This window comes from Physeter macrocephalus, chromosome 8 (assembly GCF_002837175.3).
Source record: "Physeter macrocephalus isolate SW-GA chromosome 8, ASM283717v5, whole genome shotgun sequence".
NCBI lineage: Eukaryota > Metazoa > Chordata > Mammalia > Artiodactyla > Physeteridae > Physeter > Physeter macrocephalus.
The window spans coordinates 48654631-48681708 of record NC_041221.1 but is presented as its reverse complement, the minus strand read 5'-3'; the positions used below and the strand labels follow the sequence as shown (position 1 = coordinate 48681708).

Below are 27078 nucleotides of genomic sequence, written 5' to 3'. Positions count from 1 at the left end.
CCAAGGTGGTGGGGGGCGGATTTTTTAAAGGAAATCAAATCCTTACCACTACCAGAGAGCATTTTAAACTTTCTGTGATAATCATTCCTTAAAACATTTGTACTCTCTTCAACTCATCTCTTCAGCTTAATTTGCTGTGGAGCAACTTAATAGGTGTAGAGAGGACACAGTCCTCTTGACTTTATTAACAAGAAGTCTAGAAGCAAGAAAAATGTCTACATATTGGAAAAGCCATTGAACCAGTTAAGGTCATAGCAACTTTTCCACCAATACTGATTCTCAAGACCTGCTGGTATCAGAAGTGTCTTTTATTTTATAATAGTGCCACACATAATATTCCTATAAGGTAAAAGTTAATAAAGACAGATCAATGAGTAAACAAGAGGGATAGATAGATGATAGATAGATAGGCACAAAGACATATAAATAAAATGATATATATTATCCTAGCACCCCAAATCCCATAAAAATCTTGACTTCAATCTCTACCTGCAGCCAATGGCCGGTAATATTGATTTGCTTGTCAGCAATCTACTAATCTTACAACTCATCACACTTGTGGATATTCAAATAATCTCAGCCACTGCTTTAGGGGTTTTTTCCTGATAACAATAGTTATAATCATTGTGACTGTTTTGTTGTTGTTGTTGTTTTTCTTTTTGAGGGATATTTAACACAAGCATCAAGGAAGATAGGAACCTCTCCCTTTTAAGGAATAGGCAGTGCTTCCAGGAGAAATGTACAGAGACCTCAGGAAAACTTATTTTGTTGTCCTTGAAACAATCTTTATATTAAAATACCATTGAATGCTCATATCAAAATGTACACTAACAGTGTTTCAACATTTGCTATTCTGTCTTTTGTTAGACATGGGAGATGAACTTTATGATGATGTGGATGCCTCTGATTTCCCTGCTCCACCACCAGAGATGAGGTAATTTAAATGTTCCATTACAATGAAGTAATGAAAATCAGACGGTTCAAGAAAATTCAGCTGGAATAAAACCCCAGTGAGGGCGTGTGTACTGTGTGCCATCCTGTTGGCTCTGTCCTCCTCTCCCTGATCCCAGCTCTGACCTCTCTGCCAGGTTTGTGAATGGATGGATAGCCCAGGTCCTCCTCCTCCTTCTCTCTCTTGCTTCCCCTCACCCCTTCCCAGTGGTCCTTCTTCCTGTCCCCTGATTATCTTCTGACCTATGACTCACCAATGTCTTCATTCATTTATTCACTCATTCACTGGGAAAATATTTGACAGCCTGATCGAAACTGCTCTCACTGATTCATTCGCTCCCTTTTTTACTTTGTTCTCAAAACGTTTTTTTTGTCTTGAACACACTGCTTAGGTTATGTCTCAATCCTAACCCCCCTGCTTCAAGCGTCCTCCATCCTCCACAAGAAGATCGTTTCCTTTTATGAAACAAAAAAGAGAGAGAAGATTTATGTTTTGAAAGGACTTTTAAGAGTTATGTCACTTTTTCACAAAATCATCTGATTCTCAAAGGTTCCATTCAAACAAACAAACAGTCAACAGTGAATAGTGACATTATTTAGCTTACCTAAGGCTTCAATTTAATTTTAGACAAAAGTTGCAAGAAAATCTAAAATCAATTAACAGAAGAGGAGTACTTTTTGAAAATTCTTTTGTAATAGAAAATAACATGTTAGGATGCTTTTTTATACTCCAATAAATATGTGAGATGATCTGATACATGCTATGTATGGAAGTAAGAACACCTCTCTAGCTTTTTCAAGAAAAAAGAAAGATGAATAAAAAGATCTTGAAGTTGATCAGTTAAAGGATAAAAGTAACATCAATGGAATACAGTAACTGGTGTCTTCTGAGCTGTACTGGTAAAAAATGCATGAGTGAACTCTAAGTTTCTGTTTTTGTCTTTTTTGGTTTTTTTAACAACATTGTTAAACTAATTTTACAGAACAAGAGCAAGATCAAAGAAACTGAGGGGAAAATATCCTGTTATTTATATAAGAAGATCAAGTTCTACAGGCAAAACACACCAGAAATATGAAAGGAGAATCATTCTCCTTTTTCAGTTCTCCATGAAAGGAAAATCTAATCTTCAGAAATATGTTAAGTTTTAATATTCCTCACCATTGGGAAGTCGCTTCTATTCCTGACAGTTTTAAGCACATTTTTGTGTTTAATATTACTGTAGAAATGCCACCACATTCCATAAAATAGCTCTCTAGGAACCCAGAGTCACCCACTGTCCCTTTTCTTTAAGCAAAATAAGCCCCAGCTGATTAAACTTTGTGCGATATGTACTAATTTCTTTCCCTTTGCTTATTTTCAGAGTTTAAGGCAATCGTGTGTCTCTAACACAGCATTCTATTTTTTAAAATACATTTCAATAACTTACCTTTAAAGAGAGCTTGTGGGGCATTTTTAACATTCATGTATATTCTGATCGCTCCAGAGTGCTAATCCAAGCCAGCGATTCCACTACTACCCAGGTACCATCAGAGAGAAGGTATGAGGGACAATGCAGAGCCTAGGGCAGGACAGTGTGCTAATTCATTTCCCAGTGAATGAACTAAATTCTAAGATTCAAATATTTTAAATAAATCAGTTTCAAACAAAACTTTACCTTAGGTAATCAAAATTAATGTCAGTGTTTAAAATTTTTCATTATTCACAAATATTCTGATTTTTTTAAATTCCCTCCTACAGAGAGTCACAGCCTTTCCCTAACATCCATACTTAACCCAGGAATTGTTCACAACCTTGGTTGCAAATTAATATCACCTGGGAGCTTTTAAAATATATATGTCAGTACCTGGACCTCACTGAATTTAATTAATTAGAATTTTTAATTAATTTAACTTCTGGGAATTAGACAAGGGCAGTGGTATTTTTTAAAAACTTCCCAGGTGATCCTATATGTGGCCAGGCTGGAGAATAACTACCTCAGAGCTGTTCACCTCTCCTATAATAATTGGCTTTAGTTGGTATCATGAGATATGACCCTGGCTTTGTTTTAAGTAGATTATATATAGATAAATTTTTAAGCCATAAAAATCAGTCTTTCACAAGTGTCCTTTTTTAAAAAGCCTTTTCTATGACATTAGCCAAACCACTTAATTATCTAGGAAGGGTTGAAAAATATAAGGGATTCAAGAATAGGTTGAATCATATGACACTGCTGGTATGTAACCATGTTTAAACTATACTTCAGTCATTTTATACCATTCAACATAATACATTATCTCTCACTTCCATTTTAACTCAGTCTGTATTCTCTTGAAGATCTATTCTGCATTATGAAACGTCATCATTTATTACAATGAATGTACTAGATTTCTAACAACGATAATTGAAAATGAAATTTAACAAAAATGTAATGTTATGAATTGTCTGTTATACACTATTCTTCTTATATTTTGAAACTAAATGCTATTTTATGTGTGTTCTGCCATCCTAGTCAAGGAGCCAAGGCCAAGGCAGAAGAAAAAGACCCTAAGAAACTAAAAAAGCAAGAAAAAGAAGAAAAAGACTTCAGGAAAAAATTTAAAGTATGTTTACATTTAAATATCCTACAGGGCTTCCCTGGTGGCGCAGTGGTGGAGAGACTGCCTGCCGATGCAGGGGACACGGGTTCGTGCCCCGGTCCGGGAAGATCCCGCATGCCGCGGAGCGGCTGGGCCCGTGAGCCATGGCCGCTGAGCCTGTGCGTCCGGAGCCTGTGCTCCGCAACGGGAGAGGCCACAACAGTGAGAGGCCCGCGTACCGCAAAAAGAAAAAAAAAAAAAATCATACAAAGTTCAAAGTGCTAATGAAAAAATTGATGATTTTTAAAAGTGTAATTATCAATATCACAGTTCTCCATCACAACTCCTTTATTTTCTACAAAATTTATTTTAGATTTAAATTTATTCCTATAAGAAATTAAGTAAACTCTCATACATGCACAATATGTACCGTGATAATCATCTAAATTTAGCTGTCCTTTGAAACTTAATAAGAAGGTAAGCTAAAAATAGAATAGATGAAAAAGATGTGAGATAGATAGATATATGTGAAATATTATTCAGCCATGGAAAACAAGGAAATGCTGCCATTTGTGACAACATGGACGGACCTTGAGAGCATTATACTAAGCAAAATAAGTCAGAATGACAGAGACAAATACTGTATGATATCACTTATATGTGGAATCTAAAAAAACCAAACCCACAGAAGTCAAGAGTAAAATCGTGGTTACCACAGGAGGGGAGCATGGGGAGATGTCTGTCAAAGGATACAAATACTCAGCAGTTAGATGAGTAAGTTTTAGGGGTCTAATTATAGCACAGTGCTTATAGTTAGCAATACTGTATTATATACATGGAAGTCCCTAACGGAGCAAATCTTAAATGTTCTCACTATAAAAAAAGAAATGGTAATATTGTGAGGTGATCAAGCCAAATAGAATTTAAGTTCTGATGGCTATCATTTTGCAATATATGAGTGCGACAAATCAACACATGCATTACATCTTAAATTTTAAAAAACTTTTTATTTTAAAAAGAATTATTAGGTTGGTGAGGTTATGAGTGATTTTTCTCCAAAGAAGTTTTTGTTATTTTTTGAAAACAAGGAACTAGTTGTTTAACAAAGATTTTCTTAATAAATCTGTCAATAAATGAATTACTTTAATAATACACATCAATTAATAATGTAAATGCTTGTCCTTATTTTTCCAGTATGATGGTGAAATTAGAGTCCTCTATTCCACCAAAGTTGCACCCTACTCAACTTCTAAAAAGTGGGGAAACAGAGATCTACAGGTAAAGCCTGGAGAATCCCTGGAAGTTATACAAAACACAGATGATACAAAAGTTCTCTGCAGGAATGAAGAAGGAAAATGTAAGTCACTATTTACTCTTTATAGATAGGACACCCCAGAATTTAACGACTAAACAAGTTTTAGTGATCACTCCTATTTGTATTAACTGTTTTTGCTCCATGCTTTGTGAATTGTGGAAAACATTAAGAAACTGGAGATCTTGCTGTGCTGGAATCAATGTACTTTATTTTAATTTTTTTTTTTTCATTTCCTACCTGCTATATTTGGCACTGAGTTGCCAAAGTTATGCCAAATTAGTGCTTCTGAAAATGTGGTCCCACAGACCACCAGCATCAGAAAACTCCTGTGTGTATTACAACTCTTAACACCCTGGACCCACCCTTGACTTGCTGAGTCATGTACTCTGTGGGTCAGACAGAGTCTGTGATCATAACGGCTTCCTTAGTTTGCTCCTACGTACACTAAAGGGAGAACCACTCTGCTAAAGTAGTGAGTGGTTCTTGCTCTGGTCTGGTTTGAAATTATATCGCATATGTCACACCTAGAATCTCCAGTTTTCCTACCTTGCAAATTCACTTGTTTTCACTTCCTGTTCGGCCACATTTAATACGACATTCTATTCCAAATAAACACAAGAGAGTCCTGTCCTCTCTGACTTTCTCAGCTACTAAAGCTGGCAGATGGAAATGTTTTTGTCCAGTTTTAAAAGGAAGCTTATTTCATTTAAAGTCCAGGGAAGAGTAAGTCAAAATTATGTTGCCCTATATTTAAAATTGAATAGCCAGCATGGCTGTCCCATATCAGCTCGGTAAGTCTGCACGGAAAACACAAACTCTGAGTTCAATTTTAATGACAGGAAGGAGACTCAGGGACAGGAGCCAAAGTAGATTTTTTAAGAATAAAATATAGTGACTCAAGGGTGGGGAAAATGGATCTAAAGTTTTCATGGAAGGGGTGTGGTTGGCGTTAAAAGAAAAAAATGGAATATGGGTGCAAAGGATAACAGGCAGGGGTATGTAGCATTACAACTTGAAGGTCACTGGAGATAATTCAAAGATGGAGCTCCAGAAGACAAAGAAAACCCCCATTCAGACCAGGATTTGTGAAGATGTACCCCAAGGAATAGTCTTAAATGCAGAATAACTACATGCTTTAAAAGGTCATCAAAATATTTTAAAATGTTCAAATTTTTAAAATTATTAAATAAGTTATGATGAATATACAAACTGAGTATTTTCCAGGATGATTATGATAGCATGAGGAAATTCTCATGATACAACAGTAAGAGAAATAAGAAGCCTGCTTAAAGTAGGATAGGATTTATTTACAGCCATGTTAAAAAATATGTAAATAAAAGAAACCAAACTAAAATCCTAATAGTGGCTGATTAGGGTGATGGGCCTAAATGATATGTTTCCTTCCCTCTACTTTCCAAATTATTTCACATTTTTCACAACAGAGAATTGTTCTAGTACTTGTCATGTGGACCCTTCTCCAGAGGACAAGCTTCAGACTTATCTTGCCCTGCTGTCCTGAGATTTCTGTCCCTGCAACAAATCCCATCTAGAGCAATGCTCCTCAACTTCAAAGTACATACACTTCACGTGGGGATCTTGTTAAAAATGCAGATTCTAACTTAGTAGGTCTGAGGTAAGGTGTTTTCCCAAGCTCCCAGGTAATTGATGCTGCCGGTCCACAGAACATACTCTGAGTAACAGGATATAAATGACCTCAACAACAAACATGTATAGATACAGATGAGCAGATGTAGATTCAACATCAAAAACAGAAATTCGGAGGAGACCCTACCTAGGAACCAGTAGACCTTAAGAATGAGGAAAAGCAACAGCCATTCTGGGATAATTTGTAATCTGCTATCATTTTCTACTTCAACACCAATAATTCTAAATACTGCTATGAATACTGGAGGACTCCTATCCTCTTAGAATTTATCATCTGTTAAAAATGAGAGGTGCGGGCTTCCCTGGTGGCGCAGTGGTTGAGAGTCCGCCTGCCGATGCAGGGGACACGGGTTCGTGCCCCGGTCCGGGAGGATCCCACATGCCGCGGCACGGCTGGGCCCGTGAGCCGTGGCCGGTGAGCCTGCGCGTCCGGAGCCTGTGCTCCGCAGCGGGAGAGGCCACAACAGTGAGAGGCCCGCGTACCGCAAAAAAAAAAAAAAAAAAAGAGAGAGAGGTGAAGACATTACATGACATTCTGGTAGATAAAATCAAGGGTTCCTTGTAACTTTTATCTTTTTTTTTTTTTTTTTCTGCTGCAGGACCAATGCACTTTACAATTCTCAAGCTCACTGATAACTAATTCAATTCTTAGGTGGTTTTGGGGTCCATCTCGAACAGAATGAAAACCAGATGATTATATCGGTAGCACTTGCGTACTAGTTGTTTTTTATTTATACACTTTCTTTGGCCTGGACTTTGTCTTAGTTTGGCTTTCCCATTTGGGAGGAGATTCTGGGATACTCCCATGAGCACGTGGAGAAGTAGACTGGGAAGAGAAGGCAGCTAATAAAATCTTGTTAATAAACTGGGAAGAGAAGGCAGCTAATAAAATCTTGAGAAGGCAGCTAATAAAATCTTGTTATCAAAAAAAAGGTACACTTGGGTAGTAGGAGCTTAATCAGTTGGGAACTCGGAGTGGCAGTGTTATCCCATCCGGTGGGAAACAAACTGGGGTACTTATACATCAACTCCGTGTCCATCAGGAATTGAAGCCTACTCCTGGGCAGGTGGGAGGGCCACCAAGAGCATCTGCGATTGCATTATTCCACAATCCAATGATCATATCTGCTTGATTTCCCTTTTATTTTTCCAAATCTCTTGCTTTTCTTAATTTTTCTAAAACTGCTGGTTAGTCTTTCCTTGAACTGGATCCTTAACATGTTTAATTTGCTTAATTTCTGATCTATTCCTCAAACACCTCCACAGGAGGTATTGTCCATAGGGACAATTGTTGTATGGATTTAACCCTTCCTCACCTGGATTATTGCAATAGCCTTTCAAATGTTACGTCTCCATTACCCTTCTCTCAGCCAATCCACTCACCATACTGTTACCCAAATATTATTTTTTAAAAACATGAAGTCTTTAGAGTTAGTATATAAAACCCTTTGTGATCTAGACTCACCTTCATCAACTATTTCCCATCTGCAACTAACACTCCAGAAATGTAAACTACTCATTTGTCATTCCCTGAATAAATTATGCTATTTCATCCTTCTATGCTATTTTATTCTACTTGGAATGCCCATAAATTATCTGTTAAAAACAACCCAGTTGTCATCTAAAATTGGAAGCACACTCACTCACTCCTCCGCAGCCACCCTAACACAATTAATCTCTCCCTTGCTGCACCATGCCACTACTGTTATTGCTGTCACTGTCCTTACTGTTTTTCCAATCTATTACTCTTATGAGACTGAGCTTGAGAGTAGCTTCAGTGAAATGTTCTCAACATTGTGTTACCAACACATTCTACGCTGCCTGGCACCTTGTTTGGGGATTGCTGAATTGAGTATAACAATTTGGAGATTGCAGTTGGATAACCAGATGAAAATCTGACATATTGACATTCACAGGAAGAAGTCCGTTGAATAGTTTAACTTGTTAGAAGACAGAAGTTCTCTGTCTTAGCTATAGTGATGTGGTTCACTTGTGTATCATTTGGGAGACTGAATCTTTCAGTTCCTTTTTTCTACATCTAATTAGCAGTAATGACATTTGCAGCCCAACACCATGATGACCCTAACATTTTCCTTACTTTCTATTCTTCTTTAATCCAGCCAAAAAAAAAGAAAACCATAGTTTACTTAAACCTAATTTGTAACGATAGATATGAGAGGCTAAATCATTAACAGTAATCCCTTCCCACTGTGGAGTAGAGTACAAGCCACTTTTACAGGCATTATCACATTTGATCAAGTCTCACCCACTGACTTGTAGAAAAGTATATTGTAGAGGCATTGAGATCTTAAATATATATTTCGGGCACATTCCCAAATGTTTAGAATTTCTCGCTAATATTTGTGCATGTTCCTCAACTCAAAGTCTCATAAGCTGTGAGTTTTCCCACCTCCTGTCACTGGAGAAAATTTTTCTACAAAAAAGTGTGGAATGAGACATGAGGTGAGTTATTTGTGATCAAAATGTTGTCCATTTCCTTTGGGCATCAAAGGAAGGGGAATTTTAAAGGTGCTTTGGGTGTCCCCAAATCCAACTGATCGTTTCTTTGCTTAGGTAATTTTGGTTTCGATTTTAAAACAACACATGTTCACTGAAGAAAATTTTTGTATTCAGAAATTTAATATCACCTGATTTGAAGCCCTAAAAATAAGTAGGGAGAGAAAAAGAGAGAGGGAAAGAGAACATTTTTATAGAACTAGGATAATAATTTATATTTAGCATTATACACTGCATTTTGTTTTTAATTTCTATTACATAGAACTAGGATAATAATTTATATTTAGCATTATACACTGCATTTTTTTTTTTTTTTTTTTTTTTTTTTGGTATGCGGGCCTCTCACTGTTGTGGCCTCTCCCGTTGCGGAGCACAGGCTCCGGACGCGCAGGCTCATCGGCCCTGGCTCACGGGCCCAGCCGCTCCGCGGCATGTGGGATCTTCCCGGACCTGGGCACGAACCCGTGTGCCCTGCATCGGCAGGCGGACTCTCAACCACTGCGCCACCAGGGAAGCCCTGCATTTTGTTTTTAATTTCTATTACATTATGAGCATTTTCTCTTGAAGTCGGACGTTGTTCCACTTGCCTTAGTAAATCTATGCAGTATGACTTTATTGTTTTTAAACTGCATGAGGCCAAATTGAGTAAGTTTAACTTTATTTCTGGACTTGCTCACAACAAACGAAATAATTAGGAAATAAAAAAATTTGTCATTTTTATTGAGTAAAAAATTTGAAAATATTAGAACAAAGATATTTTTCATTTTTTCCAAAGACGGTTTTGTATATCCTTGGTAATTTTATATTCACAACACCCTTCTGAAAGGTGAGTCATTAGTACTGGGACACATCTGCACTGTAGCAAGTAAATGTTTTGGGAAGAAATTAACCGGCACATATGGTGGGTGGGTGTTACTTTCTTAACCAACTCTACCCACCACATATTTCAAAACATTTGTTTCAAGTCACTGTGTTCTGCTCTATGAATGCGAGATTTCCGAATGATAATTTCATATTATGTGTGAGAATCCCTGGTGTGCCAGTGCCCATGATATTATAGAGCTAACTAAACACAGCAGCCACTCTGCATGTTACAGAACTATGATGAGGTTTTCTGTTTATTTCATTTGTTTGTATTTTTCATTACATTCCCTATGATGAATGTTCATGGAACGTGTGAGCAGAGAACATTTTTCTACTGCAAAAAAAAAAAATTTGTGTCTAGTAACTATCATGGAGAAGTTGTTTAAAACTTCATGGTAAGACACTTGTTTTGACACTGTCATGAATCATGATTGTAATAGAATGAAGTTTCAGCAGAGATTTTTAAAGGTACTAGACAGCAAAACCTATGTTGTATTAAAAGTCGTTAACCCTGCAAAAGTGCTATATAATAGTGATTTTATAGTTTATGAGCCCCAAATGATCACATCATTTCGGGGAACTAAAGTAGAGCAGCACAGTACCATCCCACACCCCAACCCCTTGATAAGTTTGTTCTTAAATAATATTCACAATTACTGATGTTTATGTAGCTCACACAACAACAAAAACAACAAAACAGCAACAACATTAGAGCTTTCAACAAAAGAAAAAGCTGCTCCATAGAACTCTTGAAGAGTCAAGATATAGGAGGAAATGTAATAGGGATTTGAGAAGCTAAGAAGATATATTTTTTTATAATAAACTTTGTGAGGTGAGGTAATTAAGCTGTATATCATGAGTTATTAACTTTGGTCATTGAAAGGACTGTTTTATGCCTCATTACAGGTAGTGTTTTATCCAGGTCTACACAATTTTAGCATAACTGAGTTTTAAAAGGTAGATGACCTACAAGCACAAGAAAATAAAAACCTTTTATTTCCAGAAATGGTGATTATATTCTCTTTGTTTTGGATTTTGTTTCTCTTGACCTTCTAAATATTTTTTACAAACAACAACAGAAATATATTTGAGGCCAGAGTAATTCCAATCTCTGGCAATATTTTCTTACTTCTTATACATTTCTCTAATTGTCTACATTCTAATATTAGTTCAGGCACTTTACAAAGCCCAGACAACTCACAATGAGATTGACTTCATCGTTAAAGGCTTCAGTCGTTATTTTTAAATTATTAATTTAAACATGAATATCATGGGAACACTTACTTGTATTGTTTTATTTTCCAATTTGTTTTAAGAGAAAATTCAAAATGAAAACATAACCACCAATTTTAACTAACGAAAAAAAAAATACTTTGTGACTCTTACTGTCTGTAGAAATGGTTCACACTTTATGTTGGCCCTAAACATAAGTACAAGTAAAGACATACTTCAATTATTGGAAGCCTGACACAAAATCCACAATTTGTTCAAAAAGTCTGTTATTTGCACAGTTTCTCTTTTGAGAGACACACATAGAGCTGAATTTGTTAGAGATGAGATTATCCCCCTTTAAAAATTATGCTAAATGATGATGTCTACCTTAACTTTTTTTTTAAGTTTGTTAACGTGAAATGACTGAAAGAATTGTGGAATCAAAGTCTACCCAAGGACCATAGATATTAATTTTAGATGACCTTTATATTAATTTTTCCACTTCTTTAATTGAAATAAAAAGGAAGGTATAGCATCGTCTAATTTTTCATACTCTGAGAAAAATATTACTTATTGTACTTTTATCATTTTGACATATGCTTCATTACTGCCATGCTGCAGGAATTCAAAGATAACTTTGATTCTTTATTTTCCAAATATGATTCTTATGAACAATTTTCATCAACAAGTAGTTAGTTTCTTGACAAAATATTTTGGTGGAATTTTTTTTACCCTGGAATATTTCAAGGGAAAGTTCATTCTCTTAAATTTTAATCCACAATTTCAGTTGTATGATTCTAACTTTAAAAAAATTTTGCATGTTAAATCAATGGCAATATATTAGTATGTTTACGTAAGTTTATTAACATTGGTATTAATTTTTGCTTGTGAGCTTCCTGCTTTATCACTTTTTACACATTTACTCTGATTTAGAACCAAAACTAGATCTGAGGTGGAGCAAAACCAATAGATTGACTCAGTGAAAGAGGTTATTTAGAAGCTGTATTGACAAGACTATAAATGGTACTAATCTCAAGCATATAACAGTGGCTAGGCGCTAACACAAAACCAATAATTCCAAAGGTTAGTAACATTAATTAGATGTCAGCAGACATTTTCTTAAGAAAAATAGCCCATATTTTTTCTTAGCAGTATTTTGCGCAAGAGGGGCAAAAATAAAGTGAAAAAAAATCTTCGCTTTCTTGTATAAAATGTTTATTTTCCATTTAACAGAGGAATCACTAGAATCCCTGATAGGTGCTCTTCTAATATTAATTTGTTCCATGAAAGATGAAAATGCAAACGTTGACGCTCTGTCAAATGGCAAAAACCATAGTGAAAGATCTTTCACGCTGATTATAAGAGAGCTGTTTTGAAACCATTTAGAATGCACACTCCCCCAAGTAAACACTAGATTGCGGATCTGAAAGGGGAATGGAACACAGTTCTGACTGCTCAGTATAATAAAATTTGAAAACTTAAGTGTTAGACCTGGTGATATTTAAAATCCCTACCTGTGACCTACTTTTGTCATAGGAGAAATTATGCTTAATAAATTCTTAAAACTGTGTCAAATGGGTAACACCTTAAAGAAATAGATTAAAATGTGAAAGAAGATTGTGCTACAACCTACAGTAGCTTAGAAAAGAAAATATTGGTTTTTAATTTAAGGGGGAAAGGAGAAAAGATTGTAAATGGAGGAAAAGAGTCATGTAGGAGAGAGAGAGAGAGAAAAAAGAGAGAAGAGGAAAAGTTATAAAGCAGAAACTAACACACCATTGTAAAGCAATTATTCTCCAAAAAGATGTTAAAAAAAAAAAGGAAGGAGAGAAAAGTGGACACAAATAAGAAAAATAAGTCATATTTGGAGATAGATATAATTATTCAATATATTATATCATATTCTTTTAATTATTAAATTCTATTTCAATTTCTTTAAAAATAGTAGGGATTTTTCAAGTTTGTACTGTTAATAAAATTTATTTTCTTTTTCTTTCTTAGATGGTTATGTCCTTCGGAGTTACTTGGTGGACAAGTAAGCCCATTTTCTTCTACTACTATATTTCCAAAAATAATTATATGCTTTTCTTTAAGAAAGTTTCCTAATATCACTTACATAATATAATCTACTAAACTATCATAAATAAATTTTAAAACAATATGCTATACTAATGTCAACATGGTAGTACCCATAACGAAGTTAGTTTTGATAAAGTGTCACTGTTTTAAATATAAAGGAGGAGCCCTTCTCATTCATGATTATACAGTTAATAGTTTTATATATTCATTGGATACACACATTGCAAATATTGGAGACAGGTCAAAACCACTAGCACTTTCATTAATATTTTGCATTTCACTAGCTATTAATGCAGTTGATTGAATTGAATTAATCAGGTACCCATTAGGTGTCTGCAGAGTAGGTACAAATATCACCTGTTAACGGTTTATAGCTTGGCCCCTAATTGAAGGCTTTTCTTTACTCACAGCAGGCATAGTAGAGTATTAAGTTGCCTTTTTTGGAAGCATGCCAGAAAAAGATAGTGGTCAATGATTCTTCTATTTTTATGAATAGGACATTGTCACAGTCTGGTACTAGTGCTATTAGAGTCCACCCCCAATGTTATAAGATTCTATTCCAAGTAAACCAGTGCAAGAAATGAACTCCATTATCAGGGTAGGTCATATACCAATACAGAGATTTACAGAATTCAGCATGATTAAGAAATCAAGGAAGATTCACAAACTGTATCCATAAACAACCTGACACCAATCAGAAAGAGGCAAAGCAATGTTAAGGGCTCTGTCAGCAAACCAAGAAAGAGTCAAAAGAAAAATAATCACAATACTTTTATTTTCCTCAGAGCATTAATCACAGTAGTAGGCATGGGACTTTTCAACAGGTTTTACTCTATGAAAGATACAAGTTTCAAGGAAAGAATGTGTGACAAATAACGGGACCACGTCTTCATCAGTGATTACTACAGGATGATTAAGAGAGAATTCAGAAAGTGTACTCTCTAAGTAATTATTGCTTTACCACCTATTGAAGTGAATACTTAATAAAAGTTTATTGAATGAATAATAGAAAAAAATCTGTCCTCTTTGCATTTGTATACGATTTCCATTAGCCAAATCCTCCCTCAATCTCAGAGAAAGGATCCAAACAGAAGACATAGGGAACTCACAGCATCTGCCATAGCTGGCAGCAATTTGAAAAGCCTGCTGCTGCTTCTATGATAAATGCACAGAGGTAGTATAGGAACCAAGAGTAGGTCTGGTCTAAATGACAAAGTCACCTTACATTTGTGTATCCTACGTTTCAAGGCTATATTAATATTTATAACTTTCTATTTTAATTACTTTCATATCATTCTCTCCTCCATTAGATTATAAGTTTCTTGAAATAAAAGTTGTGTTTTACTTATATCTCCTGGTACATAGGAGGGACTCAGTGTGTGTGTGGAATAGAATACTTCACAAATATTCAGGACCAGATAAAACCTAAAATGTGTAAAACTCACCAGAACTATTATTATGGCTGCCGCCTATAACCACAAATATTTTTTAAATTATATAACATAAGAATCACCATACAGTGACTTCCTTGGCAGTCCAGTGGTTAAGACTCCATGCTTCCAATGCAGGGGACATGGGTTCGATCCCTGGTGGGGAAACTAAGATCCCACATGCCGCACGGCATGGCCAAAAAATTTAAAAAGTAAAAAATAAGACTTCCCTGGTGGCGCAGTGGTTAAGAATCCGCCTGCCAATGAAGGTGACATGGGTTCGAGCCCTGGTCCGGGAAGATCCCACATGCCGCAGAGCAACTAAGCCCGTGTGCCACAACTACTGAAGCCCGCGTGCCTAGAGCCCGTGCTCCGCAACAAGAGAAGCCACCGCAATGAGAAGCCCACGCACCATAACGAAGAGTAGCCCCCTCTCGCTGCAACTAGAGAAAGCCTGGCGTGCAGCAATGAAGGCCCAACACAGCCAAAAATAAAATTAATTAATTAGTTAATTATAAATAAATAAAATATATAAATAAAAAATAAAAAAAGAATCACCATACAAACCATATCCTGGCTGCTTATTTTGTAACCAATATTTATATATTTTAAATTAATATTTACAAATTATAATTAGAAACATTGCAAAAATGATGCACCCATTTCCTATGCCAAATATTTCTGTATTTGATTCAACATTTGAAGTTCAAGTGAAAGTAGTATAAATCTGATATTACTGAACATAAAGAATCCATCACAGTTTTGGATTAGGGCCCCCAGTGGAGCACTGTGCCATGATTTTTCAGTTTGTTCAGTTCAACAAACACTATTGACCAAGGACAGCTGTGTGTTAGGCTTATAGTTCTATCTAAAGATGAGTAAGGCATGGTCTATGCTCTTGGGGCATGTTTTCATTATTCTGTATGTCTATGATATGGAATAAATTGTGTGTGTGTGTGTGTGTGTGTGTGTGTGTGTGCTTTAAGAATGAAACAGAGGATTAGATTAAGTCAATGAAAGGAGATACAGATGAATATGAAATTTCTTCCCACTTATAAATGCAACTTCTCACCCTTAAATGCCTGTGTCACATAAAATCACATTATTAAACTTATAACCTAAATATTGCTTTAATGTTAAGAAGATTCTTTCTTTAAAATAAAATTTATTTTCTACATTTACAGTGATGGAGAGATTTATGACGATATTGCTGATGGTAAGTCTCACGTGGCACCCAGCACAGAGAACAGTCATGGTGAATTTACTGTTCTTACAAATACTGAAAATAGCTTGCTGGATTAATTAGAGCCTTCCAATCTGATTAGAATTTGAATCACCTGAAAATGTTAAGCAAGGTAAATGCCATGGTTTAATGAAATAAAATTATTTTTGAACATGACTGAAAATCAAGGAAAAATCTATTTATTTTCTTTGGAAACAAAAGAATGAAATATTAGTGTATTTTTCATTATACCATGAATCTTAATAAGAATTGCTTTTAGCCACAAAAATATTTGTGCTTCGACAATAAGTAGGTACTTATTGCATAACCTGTATTACTCACTAGTATTATCTGAGCATTGTACATTTCTAAATTATGATCTAAAGAATTAATCTCACCTGAAATGAAGCATAGTGTTAATTATGTTCCTTTTAGTCTCCTTTTAAATGTATGATTCTTACTGATACCTAATATTTTCAACTTCATTCAGAATTACTATCAAAAAGTACATTTAATTAAGTACCAGGTAAAATAATCTTGAGTCTCATTTTGGTACAGAACAGATTTGTCCAGAAACTTTGTTTGGAAAAGTACACTGAGCAATGAATGTTAAATAAATATATGGCCTTCGATTTAACTGCTTTTTCATAAAGTGAGCCAATTCTCCTATTTTTATCCTAAACCAGGAGAGTATGAATCATTTACATTTACAACGTTAGAACACTTAGAGGATATGTATTTTGTGTAACTAATTTAAATTTGTATTTTCTTCTTTTAGGTTGCATCTATGACAATGACTAGTTCTCAGCTTTGGTCATTCTGCTATGTTCATTTGATGACAATGTGAAGTCTGTGTTTTAATTGGCCTATGTTATTGGGTATCATAGAAAATGAATGCACAAAACTAGTTATTACCATTTGTTATAAAATTCTGATTATTTTTATACATTTTGAGATTTGGGACTTAAAATGATTTCTCTGCTCAATCAACATCTTGGAAGACTGCATCAATGAGATGTAAGAAATATTAAATACCCAGTTCTGCCTCAGTGACAATTATGTACGCACTTCTTTTAGACCATCAATAGACAACTCACCCTTCCTAAAAAAAAAAAATCTTTTGAGAAAAAATGGCTGTTGTCTAAAGAAATATAAAGAATAACAAAAATATAAGGAAGGAAATTTTTCATAAGAAGAAAAACTCTTGTTTGTACTTCTAATGATCCTATCTTATATTGTCTATTCAAATTATCTATCTTTTAAAAGGCAGGGCTGTCTCCACTCTTACTGGTGGGTTAAATGTTTTCAAAAATTATAGTAGTAGCAGAACTTTTGTATAAAGTTTGTGCCTATTTGTTAATTATGAATATTTTTTAATTATTTGATGAGAATGTATGCAATTAGTATGCACACCTAAGATTAAAACTGTAGAAGGGTCTAAAATGTTTTCGTTTTGTAGATTCATATGCTAACCATATAATTCTGTTTAAAGTACTGTTGTAACTAGAGTAGATATGAATGAAGACTACCCTAAAATTATGAAGAATGGAAGAATGGAGTTCAAAATTAACTAGCCTTTTATGGCACCTCTTTACTATGAAGACTCTTTCAAAAGTTTCTGTTTTTGTTTCTCAATTACCTCTACGGAAAAAAAATTTTAAACCACTTTACTGGAAAGTTGGCCAGCAGAGGAAATACAAATTAATAAACCTTAGCGTTTGGGCTGGGGTATTTCCTATTGGTACGTACTCAACCAAAAACAACCCAAAAATAAAATGTGAAGCATTTGGGTTCCAAATGCTAAGAACACTAAACACCACGATACAAAATGCAGAAACCTAACACCCAAGAAAATAGCATATTAGGAAATTTTTTCACAGCTTCCAAAATATGAATTGAGCAAATCCTAATGCTGGCTCTGCTATTAATGAACCATGATGTGTTATTGGATAAATTATTTATCCTCCTCCTAGTTTTCTCATCTGCAAATTTCAGGATTAGACTAAGTCAATTTTTCCCAACGTTTTCACTATCAGTTACCTCAAATTTCTATAATCCTCCCTCTACCCTAGCCCTGTGTTTCAGAAGTTTTGCTGACTTTTAAAACTCATTGATTAAATAATGATTAATGCATTATCCATGTTTTAATATTGCAAAGGCCCATTGGAAAGTCTGAAGAGTAGCCCCACTGAATTGAAATAATTTCAAGTAATTGTAAAGGAACTCAAAGTCTTCATGTGGGTAAAGTGGGATTTCTATTAGGTGCTTTGAAATTTAAAAATAGATCATCAACTACTATTGTTCAATGTATATATTCTGGGGGTCTGAGGCCCCCAAATTAGAAGCCACTGATCTCAAAGACCCCCTCCAATTATGAAATATTTTGATGTCTACTTTTTGATAGGGAGAGCCAGTATTTGCTCACATGATGAATTTATTTTAATACTAGATAAAATTACATCATCCAAAAGTGGTTTTTGTTTGTTACATTTGGTAACAAATATACAAAATACACTGACATTATGTTTCCAGTAATTTTATCTTCTGATTGAGAATGGTATAAACTCAATACAATGTCAGTTTTAAAAATTCTAAATTATATGAAGGGAATCTTTCAGAGTTATGGTTTATACACCAAGAAACAGACACATGTTTATGAAAGATTTATGTAATAGACAATCATCTTAATATAAAAGAAATATCTGAAGTATTAATTTTAATATACTAAATATTATTTCTGTTATGGTTTTATGGGAGGAATTTTGTCGTGTGAGAAGAGCAACAAATAAATAATACCTTCAGCAGATAACTTTGCCTCCTACTTATCAAGAAATCAAGGCTATCAGCCCTTCTGTCCCGTAACTTGATCTCAAATCTATGAGTCTTTGAGCCCATTTTTACCTCTTTTGATTTCCGCTTCAGCGGATGGGGTGGTACCTCCTGTTCAAGACCAAACCTTCTGGAGTCTTCTTCCTCCACAATTAATTCATTCTCAACCTCCCTCTTGCACCTCTTCCCCATCCCTCTTTCCCTCCCTCCCTTTCTCTTTTCTATCTTTAACATTTTCCATTCTGCAGATTCCCTCTTCTAGGCTTACAAACATACTGAAGTCTTTCCTATTTGAAAAACAGCAGGAAACCTTCTCTTGAATCCAAATACCTCTCTAACTACAGCCCATTTCTATCTTCCTTTCCTCATCTCATTGTCTTAAAATAGTAGGGTATATGGAATTCCCTGGTGGTCCAGTGGTTAGGGCTCCCATGCTTCCACTGCAGGGGGCACAGGTTCAATCCTTGGTTGGGGAACTAAGACCCCTACATGCTGCCCGGTGTGGCCCCCCCCCAAAAAAAAAAAGGTAGGGTATATGTGGCAGCCCGGAGAATGTGCCTCACAGACTTTCAACCACGGAGAGCTTAATTAACCAAAGGCCCCAGCTTCTACACTCTGAAATCCACCCCCACAGTTGTGCCAATGCCACGTTTCCCATAGACTGCTCCTGTGTAGCCAGCGATTGAGCATGGCAGGCCTGTTCCTGAAAGATACATAAGCTTCCAGCAGCCTGGCTAACCCTTCCTTACATAGCACTCTGAGATGCTTCTACCCAATCATCTCCCCATCTTCCTTTCATGAGGTCAGACTTGCACTGCTGCCTGATGGTTCCTCCAGCCTTCCCCTCTGACACATGTATTTGTGCCACCCTCCCCCCGCCAAAAAAATTACTACACTTTCACTACATTTTGGTGTTTGCTTTCCAGAGGACCTGCACTGAACACAGTAGCGCTGGAGAGTTTGTAAAAATACACATCCTCCTCAAATCAACTGAATCAGAATCTCTGGGGAAGAAACTTTTCAATCATTATTTTTAATTGAAGTATAGTTGATTAATAATGTTGTGTTAGTTTCAGGTATATAGCAAAGTGATCCGGTTTTACATATATATAATCTATCTATTTTTCAGATTCTTTTCCCTTATAGGTTATTATAAAATATTGAGTATAGTTCCTTGTGCTATACAGTAGATCCTTGCTGGTTTCAATCGTTTTTTTTTTTTTTGCGGTACGCGGGCCCCTCACTGCCGTGGCCTCTCCCGTTGCGGAGCACAGGCGCTGGACGCACAGGCCCAGCGGCCATGGCCCACGGGCCCAGCCGCTCCGCGGCATGTGGGATCCTCCCGGACCGGGCCACAAACCCGCATCCCCTGCATCGGCAGGCGGACTCTCAACCACTGCGCCACCAGGGAAGCCCTCAATCCATTTTTAATTAACTCTAAATATGAGTTTAATGCTTAGCCTGCTTTGGGAACCCCTGGCCTCTATTCACCCTCTGCCACATTCTCAAGTTATATTCAATCTTCAACTTGCTGCAGTCTGGTCTCTGCTGCAATTACTCTCAAGTCAGCTCTATGTGGATATCCCACAAGTACCTCTAACTCACATGACTCAAAACTGAACTCATTCTCTTCCCTCTTTCAGTTGATGATCCCTCTTGTAGATTCTATCTCAGTGACAAATGTATCATCCATTTGCCCAAGCTCAAAACCAGAAGTTTCTCTGCTTTTGCTCATTCATTCTCAGTGTCCAATGACTCATCATTAAACAGAGGTCCCCCAAATAAAGAGTCTGTCTTACTTGTTTTATACTCCTATACTTTACATGGTATTTGAAGCCTTTTATTATATATTTGACAATGAAAGTATAAGTGATGCCTGCAAAGAATGTGTTAATCCAGTAGGCTGCCACTGTAATTTTTCCTTAATTGCTGTTTCAAATGCCATAAGAGGTTGAGTAAATTGATGGCTGAGAAATGCCAATTCGACTTATCAACATGTGGATAATAGGTGACCTTAGAAAGACTGAAGCAATCAAGACCAAGCTGACTGCAATGGTGCCCTGTGTTAGGAGGCAGATTCTGGGATAGAGTTTGGAGTATCTATTAGGGATGAATATCTGTGAAAGGAAGGGGAAGAGACATGACTGAGCAGAGAAAGCAGTTAAACTGGGATCCAAGCCCAACATCCTCAGCCAACCAGATGGGGGCCTTTGGAATAAACTCTACCCATCAGCTGTATCACCCTTCAGGCCAAAATGGCCAGTCCTTTTACCTCACTCATCACCGTACATGGGCCACCCTGGGAAGAGCATGACCTTGTGCAAGAGGACACTGAGTCTGAGGCAGACCCTGAAGAAGCAGACAGTTTGAGGCAGGCTGCAGACCACATTCCCCTCAGCTGGGCAGCAAGTACTTCCTTGAAGGAGGTTAGCATCCCATGTCCACCAATGGACTGAGAGGTGAATGGAAGGTTAGAAAATTGAGACAGACATAATGGACACCTCTTTCCAGAAATTTTACTGTAAAAGTGAGGAAAATGATATAAGTAATAGCCAGATGGGAAAATAAAGTGAAGAAAGGGCTTTATTATTTTGCTCTGGGGAATAGTTTGTTTGTTTCTAACAGAGAAAAGACTTGAGCTTATTCAAATCCAGATGGGAAGGATCCAATTGGGAGAAGAAGGTAAAAAGGTGGAGGATTGGACAGAAATAGACTGCAAATTACAATATTTTTCCCTGGCAAATTATGTGTCATTACATCTGTAAAATGCTAAGCATTGTTCTGGACACATCATAAGGACTCAAATATTATCACATTATTATTTTGACTAATTTTGAAATACATGCTGATGCTTGTCACAATTATGTCACATACTTAAGGGTTTATGTTAGTGACTACGTATGTCATTTCTTCTGCCTCCTGCTTGAGATTATCAGCTAAGTTACATAACCTTGAATAAGAATGTAAACTTTGCTAAGACTCAGTATTTTCATTTTTAAAATATGAAAGTATGTACTTTACAGCGCTGTGAAAATTAATTGAAACTCTGTGCTTAAGCATTTCGTACAGTGTCTGACCCATATTAACTTTTTTAGAAAGGTATCTAGAGACCTGTTTTATCTTTTTTAAATATTTATTTATTTTATTTATTATTTATTTTCCTTATTTTTTTTTGGCTGCGTCAGGTCTTACTTGTGGCACATAGGGCCTTTGTTGAGGCACGCGGGATCCTTTCATCACGGCACGCGGTCTGCTCGGGCTTCTCTCTAGTTGTGGAGTGCGGGTTTTCTCTCTCTAGCTGTGTGCGCAGGCTCCAGAGTGCGTGGGCTCTGTAGTCTGAGGCACACATTCTCTCTGGTTGAGGTGCGTGAGCTCAATAGTTGTGACGCGCGGCCTTAGTTGCCCCGAGGCATGTGGGATCTCAGTTCCCCAACCAGGGATCGAACCTGCGTCCCCTGCAATGGAAGGCGGATTCTTTACCACTGGACCACCAGGGAAGTCCCTGACCCATGTTAATTTTATCATTATCACCTTGCTTGCTTGTTTGCTATTATACGTTTTGAACATGTCAACTGAATGGAATTCTGTTGAGATGAGCATTATTTTAATGATGGCAAACTTTCTCTGACTCCCAGTTATTTACCAGCTGATATTTGAGAGTAATATAGAAACACTTAAGATTAAACGCAATAAACAAAAATAAAATAATAATAAACAAACCCAATGTCTGAGCCAGGTCCAGTTCCTGCATCTGAGTTTCAGGTTACAGTGTGGACATCTTTTTCTATTTGATATTTCCTGCAACTCTTAGGGAGACAGTCATCCTGGTTTTCATAAGAGAAACATCTGTTTTCTAATTCAGTGACAGTTTTCACCCTGTTTCATTGAGGAAAATTTTAGGCTGTGTATATGTTCTCCTAGAGTAGGCTGGGGCATAGTCACAATCTTCAGCTTTAACTGCAAATTTGGCAAAATAATGGATGTGCACCAGGCACCTCTCGTCTCTGGGGGTTCATCTGCATGCAGCAATTCCTCTCTGTCTCCACAGCCTGTTGAATTAGAAGAGTTTTCCAAATGTCAAAAAGCATGTTTAAACACCAACTTATTAATGGTCTTCCTACTGAAGTTTAGATAAAGATTCAGAGTTCTTGGCTACAAGCAACAGAAATTAACTATTGCCTTTGCATAACTCACTCATGAATCAAAGTCCCTAGAGAGAGAACCCCATTGACTGGTTAAGTCATGTGCCTGCCCACATGGTGGGGGCAGGGAGGCTCCTAATGCTTTGGCTCCCAAGTGAAAGAATGTCACCTAGAATTATCCTCTCAAGCAAGACTATACTCAAGATAATTTCCCAATACAAAAATCAGAGTGCTACCAAGAAAAGGGGACCTAACCTTGTCAGTAAAGCAGGCAAGGTATGTATGTGTGTATATGTGTATATATATATATATATATATATACACACACATATATATATTTATATATTTTGTTTATATATTAAACACATAGTAATATTTCTCTTCTACAAGAAATATATATATATATATATATTCTCAGTTTTCTTGAAGAATTTGGTCTTCTATCTTTCCTTGCTCACTTTTTTTTTTTTTTTTTGCGGTACGCGGGCCTCTCACTGCTGTGGCCTCTCCCGTTGCGGAGCACGGGCTCCGGACGCGCAGGCCCGGCGGCCATGGCTCACGGGCCCAGCCGCTCCGTGGCATGTGGGATCTTCCCGGACCGGGGCATGAACCCGTGTCCCCTGCATCGGCAGGTGGACTCTCAACCACTGCACCACCAGGGAAGCCCTCCTTGCTCACTTTTGATAGAGACATAGAGCAATGGTTCTGTCCTATAAGAAACACTATAGTGCCAACCTGATGATCACTGGCAACTGATACTCATCTTTGATGTGGGGACAATAGAGAATGGTAGGGACTGTGGCAAACAGTAGAATATAAGCTCTGTCTACAGGAGTGAGTTGCTAATTATACTGGATACCTCCTGCTTGACCCTCCAGATCCCCCCTCCAATCCTTTCCACCCTGCTCTGTGCCCCTCAGGACTACCCTTTATGGGCTGACCCAAGAGACTCCCTTGACTTATAGCTTCTGGTCTCATTCGGCCATTGAGGAGCACTTAAGACCAGACACAGACAGAGAGTGAGGTTTGGATATTTATTCCTCTGGCTTCCTCCCTGAGGCATTGTCATGAGCTAGCTGTGTCCTTGACCCAAAGTCACAGCTCTGCCGGACAGCCTTCTCCATTGTGCTGCCTCTCTGGTCCAGTGCTTCCCCCTCTCCTTCCTGTGAGATTGCAATCGCTCCCTGAGGTTACCGTTTCCAGGGTACCGCTCTTTACACTGTGGTTTCCCAACACACTGTCCACACATGTGTAATCAATCCCTTTATTAAGCCTTCCTCAAATTCCCCAGTTTGAGTTTGCCATTTGTTTCCCACTTGGGCCCTACTGCTATATGACTCAAATCTGATGGATTATGGGCCTGGTGTTGGTAGAGTCTCCAATTTTTCAAAAGAAGCGATATCAAGGTTTATATATATAATTCCTACTTTTTTTTTTTAACTGCTGATTCAGGTTTTCTTAAAAGCACTATTCAGACCAAACAAGTTATCCTAATTATTATCCCAAATTATTATGGGCCAGATTTGACCCATGGGGTCCATCTGTAACGTCAGCCATTTATGATGGGAAATTGGTGGAGCACAGGCCACTCTATAGCTATCCATCTTGCCAATAATGAGGAGCCTTTTTGTGTGAGTGAGTGGTGGACGAAATTTATTTAGTGTCTATAACAGCCAGATTAGATGATTAAACTTCCTTTTTTTTTTTAATATGGATCACAGAGGCTTGCTCTTCCTTCCTTCCTTCCTTCCTTCCTTTCTTTCTTTCTTTCTTTCTTTTTCCTCTCTTGTCATTCTATTGGTCTGTCTTCAAATTCCTTTCTTTTTTAGTGTCCAATATGTCATCATCTAATGGAGTTTTACAATTTTAATATTGTATTTTTCATTTCTAGAATTTTCACTTTGTTCTTTAATCTTCACTTTAATCTTTCTTTCCTCTATTCAGTGAGACTACTGTTCTCTATTTGGTTTCCACAGCTTTGTGTTTTAGTTTGAAAGGTGTCCTCAGGCAAAAAGCCAGAGAGAATGTTGAGTTCGCCCTATTTGTTTCTTATATCTCAAGGTCATGGTCCCACTATCTATTGTCCGATGCCTAAAAACGGTCGTTCATATATTTTGTCTAGATTAATAGTTGTTTATTGTGGGAAAGTAAATCCAATACCTATTCTCCATCATGGATGGAATCAGAAATTGTTCATTTAAAAAAATTACCTATCTATTTATCTATCTATCTATCAAGATATCTTTTTATATTCTGCTTCTGATCATGATATCTGAAGTCCATGGGCTATAATTCTGTTGATTTTTATTTCTATTGATTCTTACTCATGGTGACTTTTTCCTTTGAGTTTAATGATCTTTGACCATGAACTTTTATTTGTTTGATCTTAAATGTAAAGAGCCTAGGAGTTATGTAGTGGGTATTTTTCTTCAGAAAGGATTTGTAATTGCTACTTCTGGAAGCCAGGGGGCACTACCAACCTGGGTCCACTTCGGTCCACTTCTAGGATACTGGGTTTAACGCAGAAGTGTCATGTTCTGCTTTTCTACCTTCTGGTAGTGGCTTAACCTTCAAAGCCCAGGTATACTATTGGCCCTCTAGATAGCTGGGCTTTTCCAGTTTTCTATTTGTTCAGTGTTGTTCTAATTTTAGTACTGTGTTAGGTTTTTGGTGGAGAAGTTTTGGAGATTTTTTTTAGCCAAAAAAAAAAAAAAGAAAAGAAAAGAAAGAATAAATTAAGCTATTGATATTTTTTATACAGATTAACAATCAAGCTGTCATTTGATTAGTAGGTTATATTGGCATGAGTCATGTAAGGTATCCTGAGGGAAAACTGGGGGTTCTGCAGCTCAGGGGAGCTCACAACACTCGCCTAGGAAGTCTTTTCACTTGGGCATATGTCCATATATCACATCCAGATAATTGGATTTAAGGAGTATATTTTAAACTATCTTTAACAAAGTGGTTACATGGTTTATAAAGAATCTTGCAAAGGAACTATGTGTGTGTAACACAAAGAATGAAAGCACAAGCACAAGATTTTTAAATATGGAAGATCAGATATTCTTACTCCTGATATTAGCACTTTAACAACATCATTACAAGGAAAAAGCAATGATCATGTAATCAGATGTCACAATGTCAGCCAACATTTAAAAAAATGGAAATTGTTAAGATTATGTGAAATATGAATTTATGCACATTATCCTTTAATATTATTTAACTCTCAGTGTATACTGTTCTTTAGGATGTTAGCTAATGATAGTATAAAGCTATCTGATTAGCAAAATATTTAAAAATATTATGCAGATAATTGAAGATATTATGAAAATAATTGTTTCCTGTAATGTTAGAAGCCATACAGTATTGAATTCATTGCTTTGCAAAAAGACTCTTCTTTATATCAACAAAGAGGTCCATACCAGTGGGGAATATAGTGGCATTTCCTGCGATGGTAAAAAAAAAAATAGCTTAAAAAACACACAAAGAAAACAGTTTGTTGACAAAACTAAAATGCAGTCCCATTGATCAACCAAAACAGAAAAAGGAAAAGAAAAACAAACAAACTGAAGATTTGAAGAAAATAGGCATTATGGAAGCTTTTCAGTGCAGTTGGATGGAAGCATAGATGTTTCTACATGTCTCAGTTTATGGTGTTTGCTAAATTCTGTTCAGTGGTAAAATACACCAAGAACTACTCTTTTTCTGCACGACCAAAGTAAAGATGTACCAAAGAATATATATTCTTATCAGTAAACAACTTCCTTAATAAAAACAATGTTTTATGAAAAAATCAACAAAGCAGTTGTTATAAATGCTAATTTAAAAGGGATTTACAGAAGAATAGAAAAATGCAGTTTAGTTTTCACACAATTTGAAATGAGGAGTGACTATGAAAATCTTTTGTACCATGCAGATGTTTGATATTTATTTAGTGCCAAACTGTTTTTCATGATGACTGATGATTTCCAGTAGCACTGTATCTTAACAGAAATTAAAAAAAAATTAAATCTAAACTTTCCCTTCAAGGTAAACATGATAACAATAGCTAAGAAAGTTATTAATTTTCAGAGGAATTTGTGCTAGGAAGAGAGCATTTAGATAATAGGCATTTGGAAACACTTCCACAGTTTTGTGGGGTTTTTTCTGAAAACAAAAATATAAATGTGTCATCTACATAAAGTTTTATATCTACACTTAAAAATCATGGAAACAGTTTCTAACATGCTTAGAATCTTTCAGATTAAGAGTTTCAAAACCATTTTGAGATCATTTGCTAAACATTTCTAAATGTTA

At 36.4% G+C, this 27078-nt stretch overlaps 1 protein-coding gene across 4 annotated transcripts in view; it reads left to right on the top strand.

The window, feature by feature from the left end:
* FYB1 (FYN binding protein 1) overlaps window positions 1-27078 on the top strand; it is a 102801-nt gene that overhangs the window by 72389 nt on the left and 3334 nt on the right. For 2 of the 4 annotated variants that reach the window (XM_024123666.1, XM_028492874.2), the window contains 6 exons: window positions 868-934; window positions 3441-3531; window positions 4702-4864; window positions 13082-13115; window positions 15774-15805; window positions 16590-17254. In XM_024123666.1, coding sequence (XP_023979434.1) covers window positions 868-934; window positions 3441-3531; window positions 4702-4864; window positions 13082-13115; window positions 15774-15805; window positions 16590-16612 — 410 coding nt within the window. In that variant the 3' untranslated portion in view covers window positions 16613-17254. Of the gene's footprint in view, window positions 1-867; window positions 935-1934; window positions 2089-3440; window positions 3532-4701; window positions 4865-13081; window positions 13116-15773; window positions 15806-16589; window positions 17255-27078 lie in introns of those variants that run through there. The other 2 variants (XR_008618045.1, XR_008618046.1) reach the window with 2 other exon arrangements.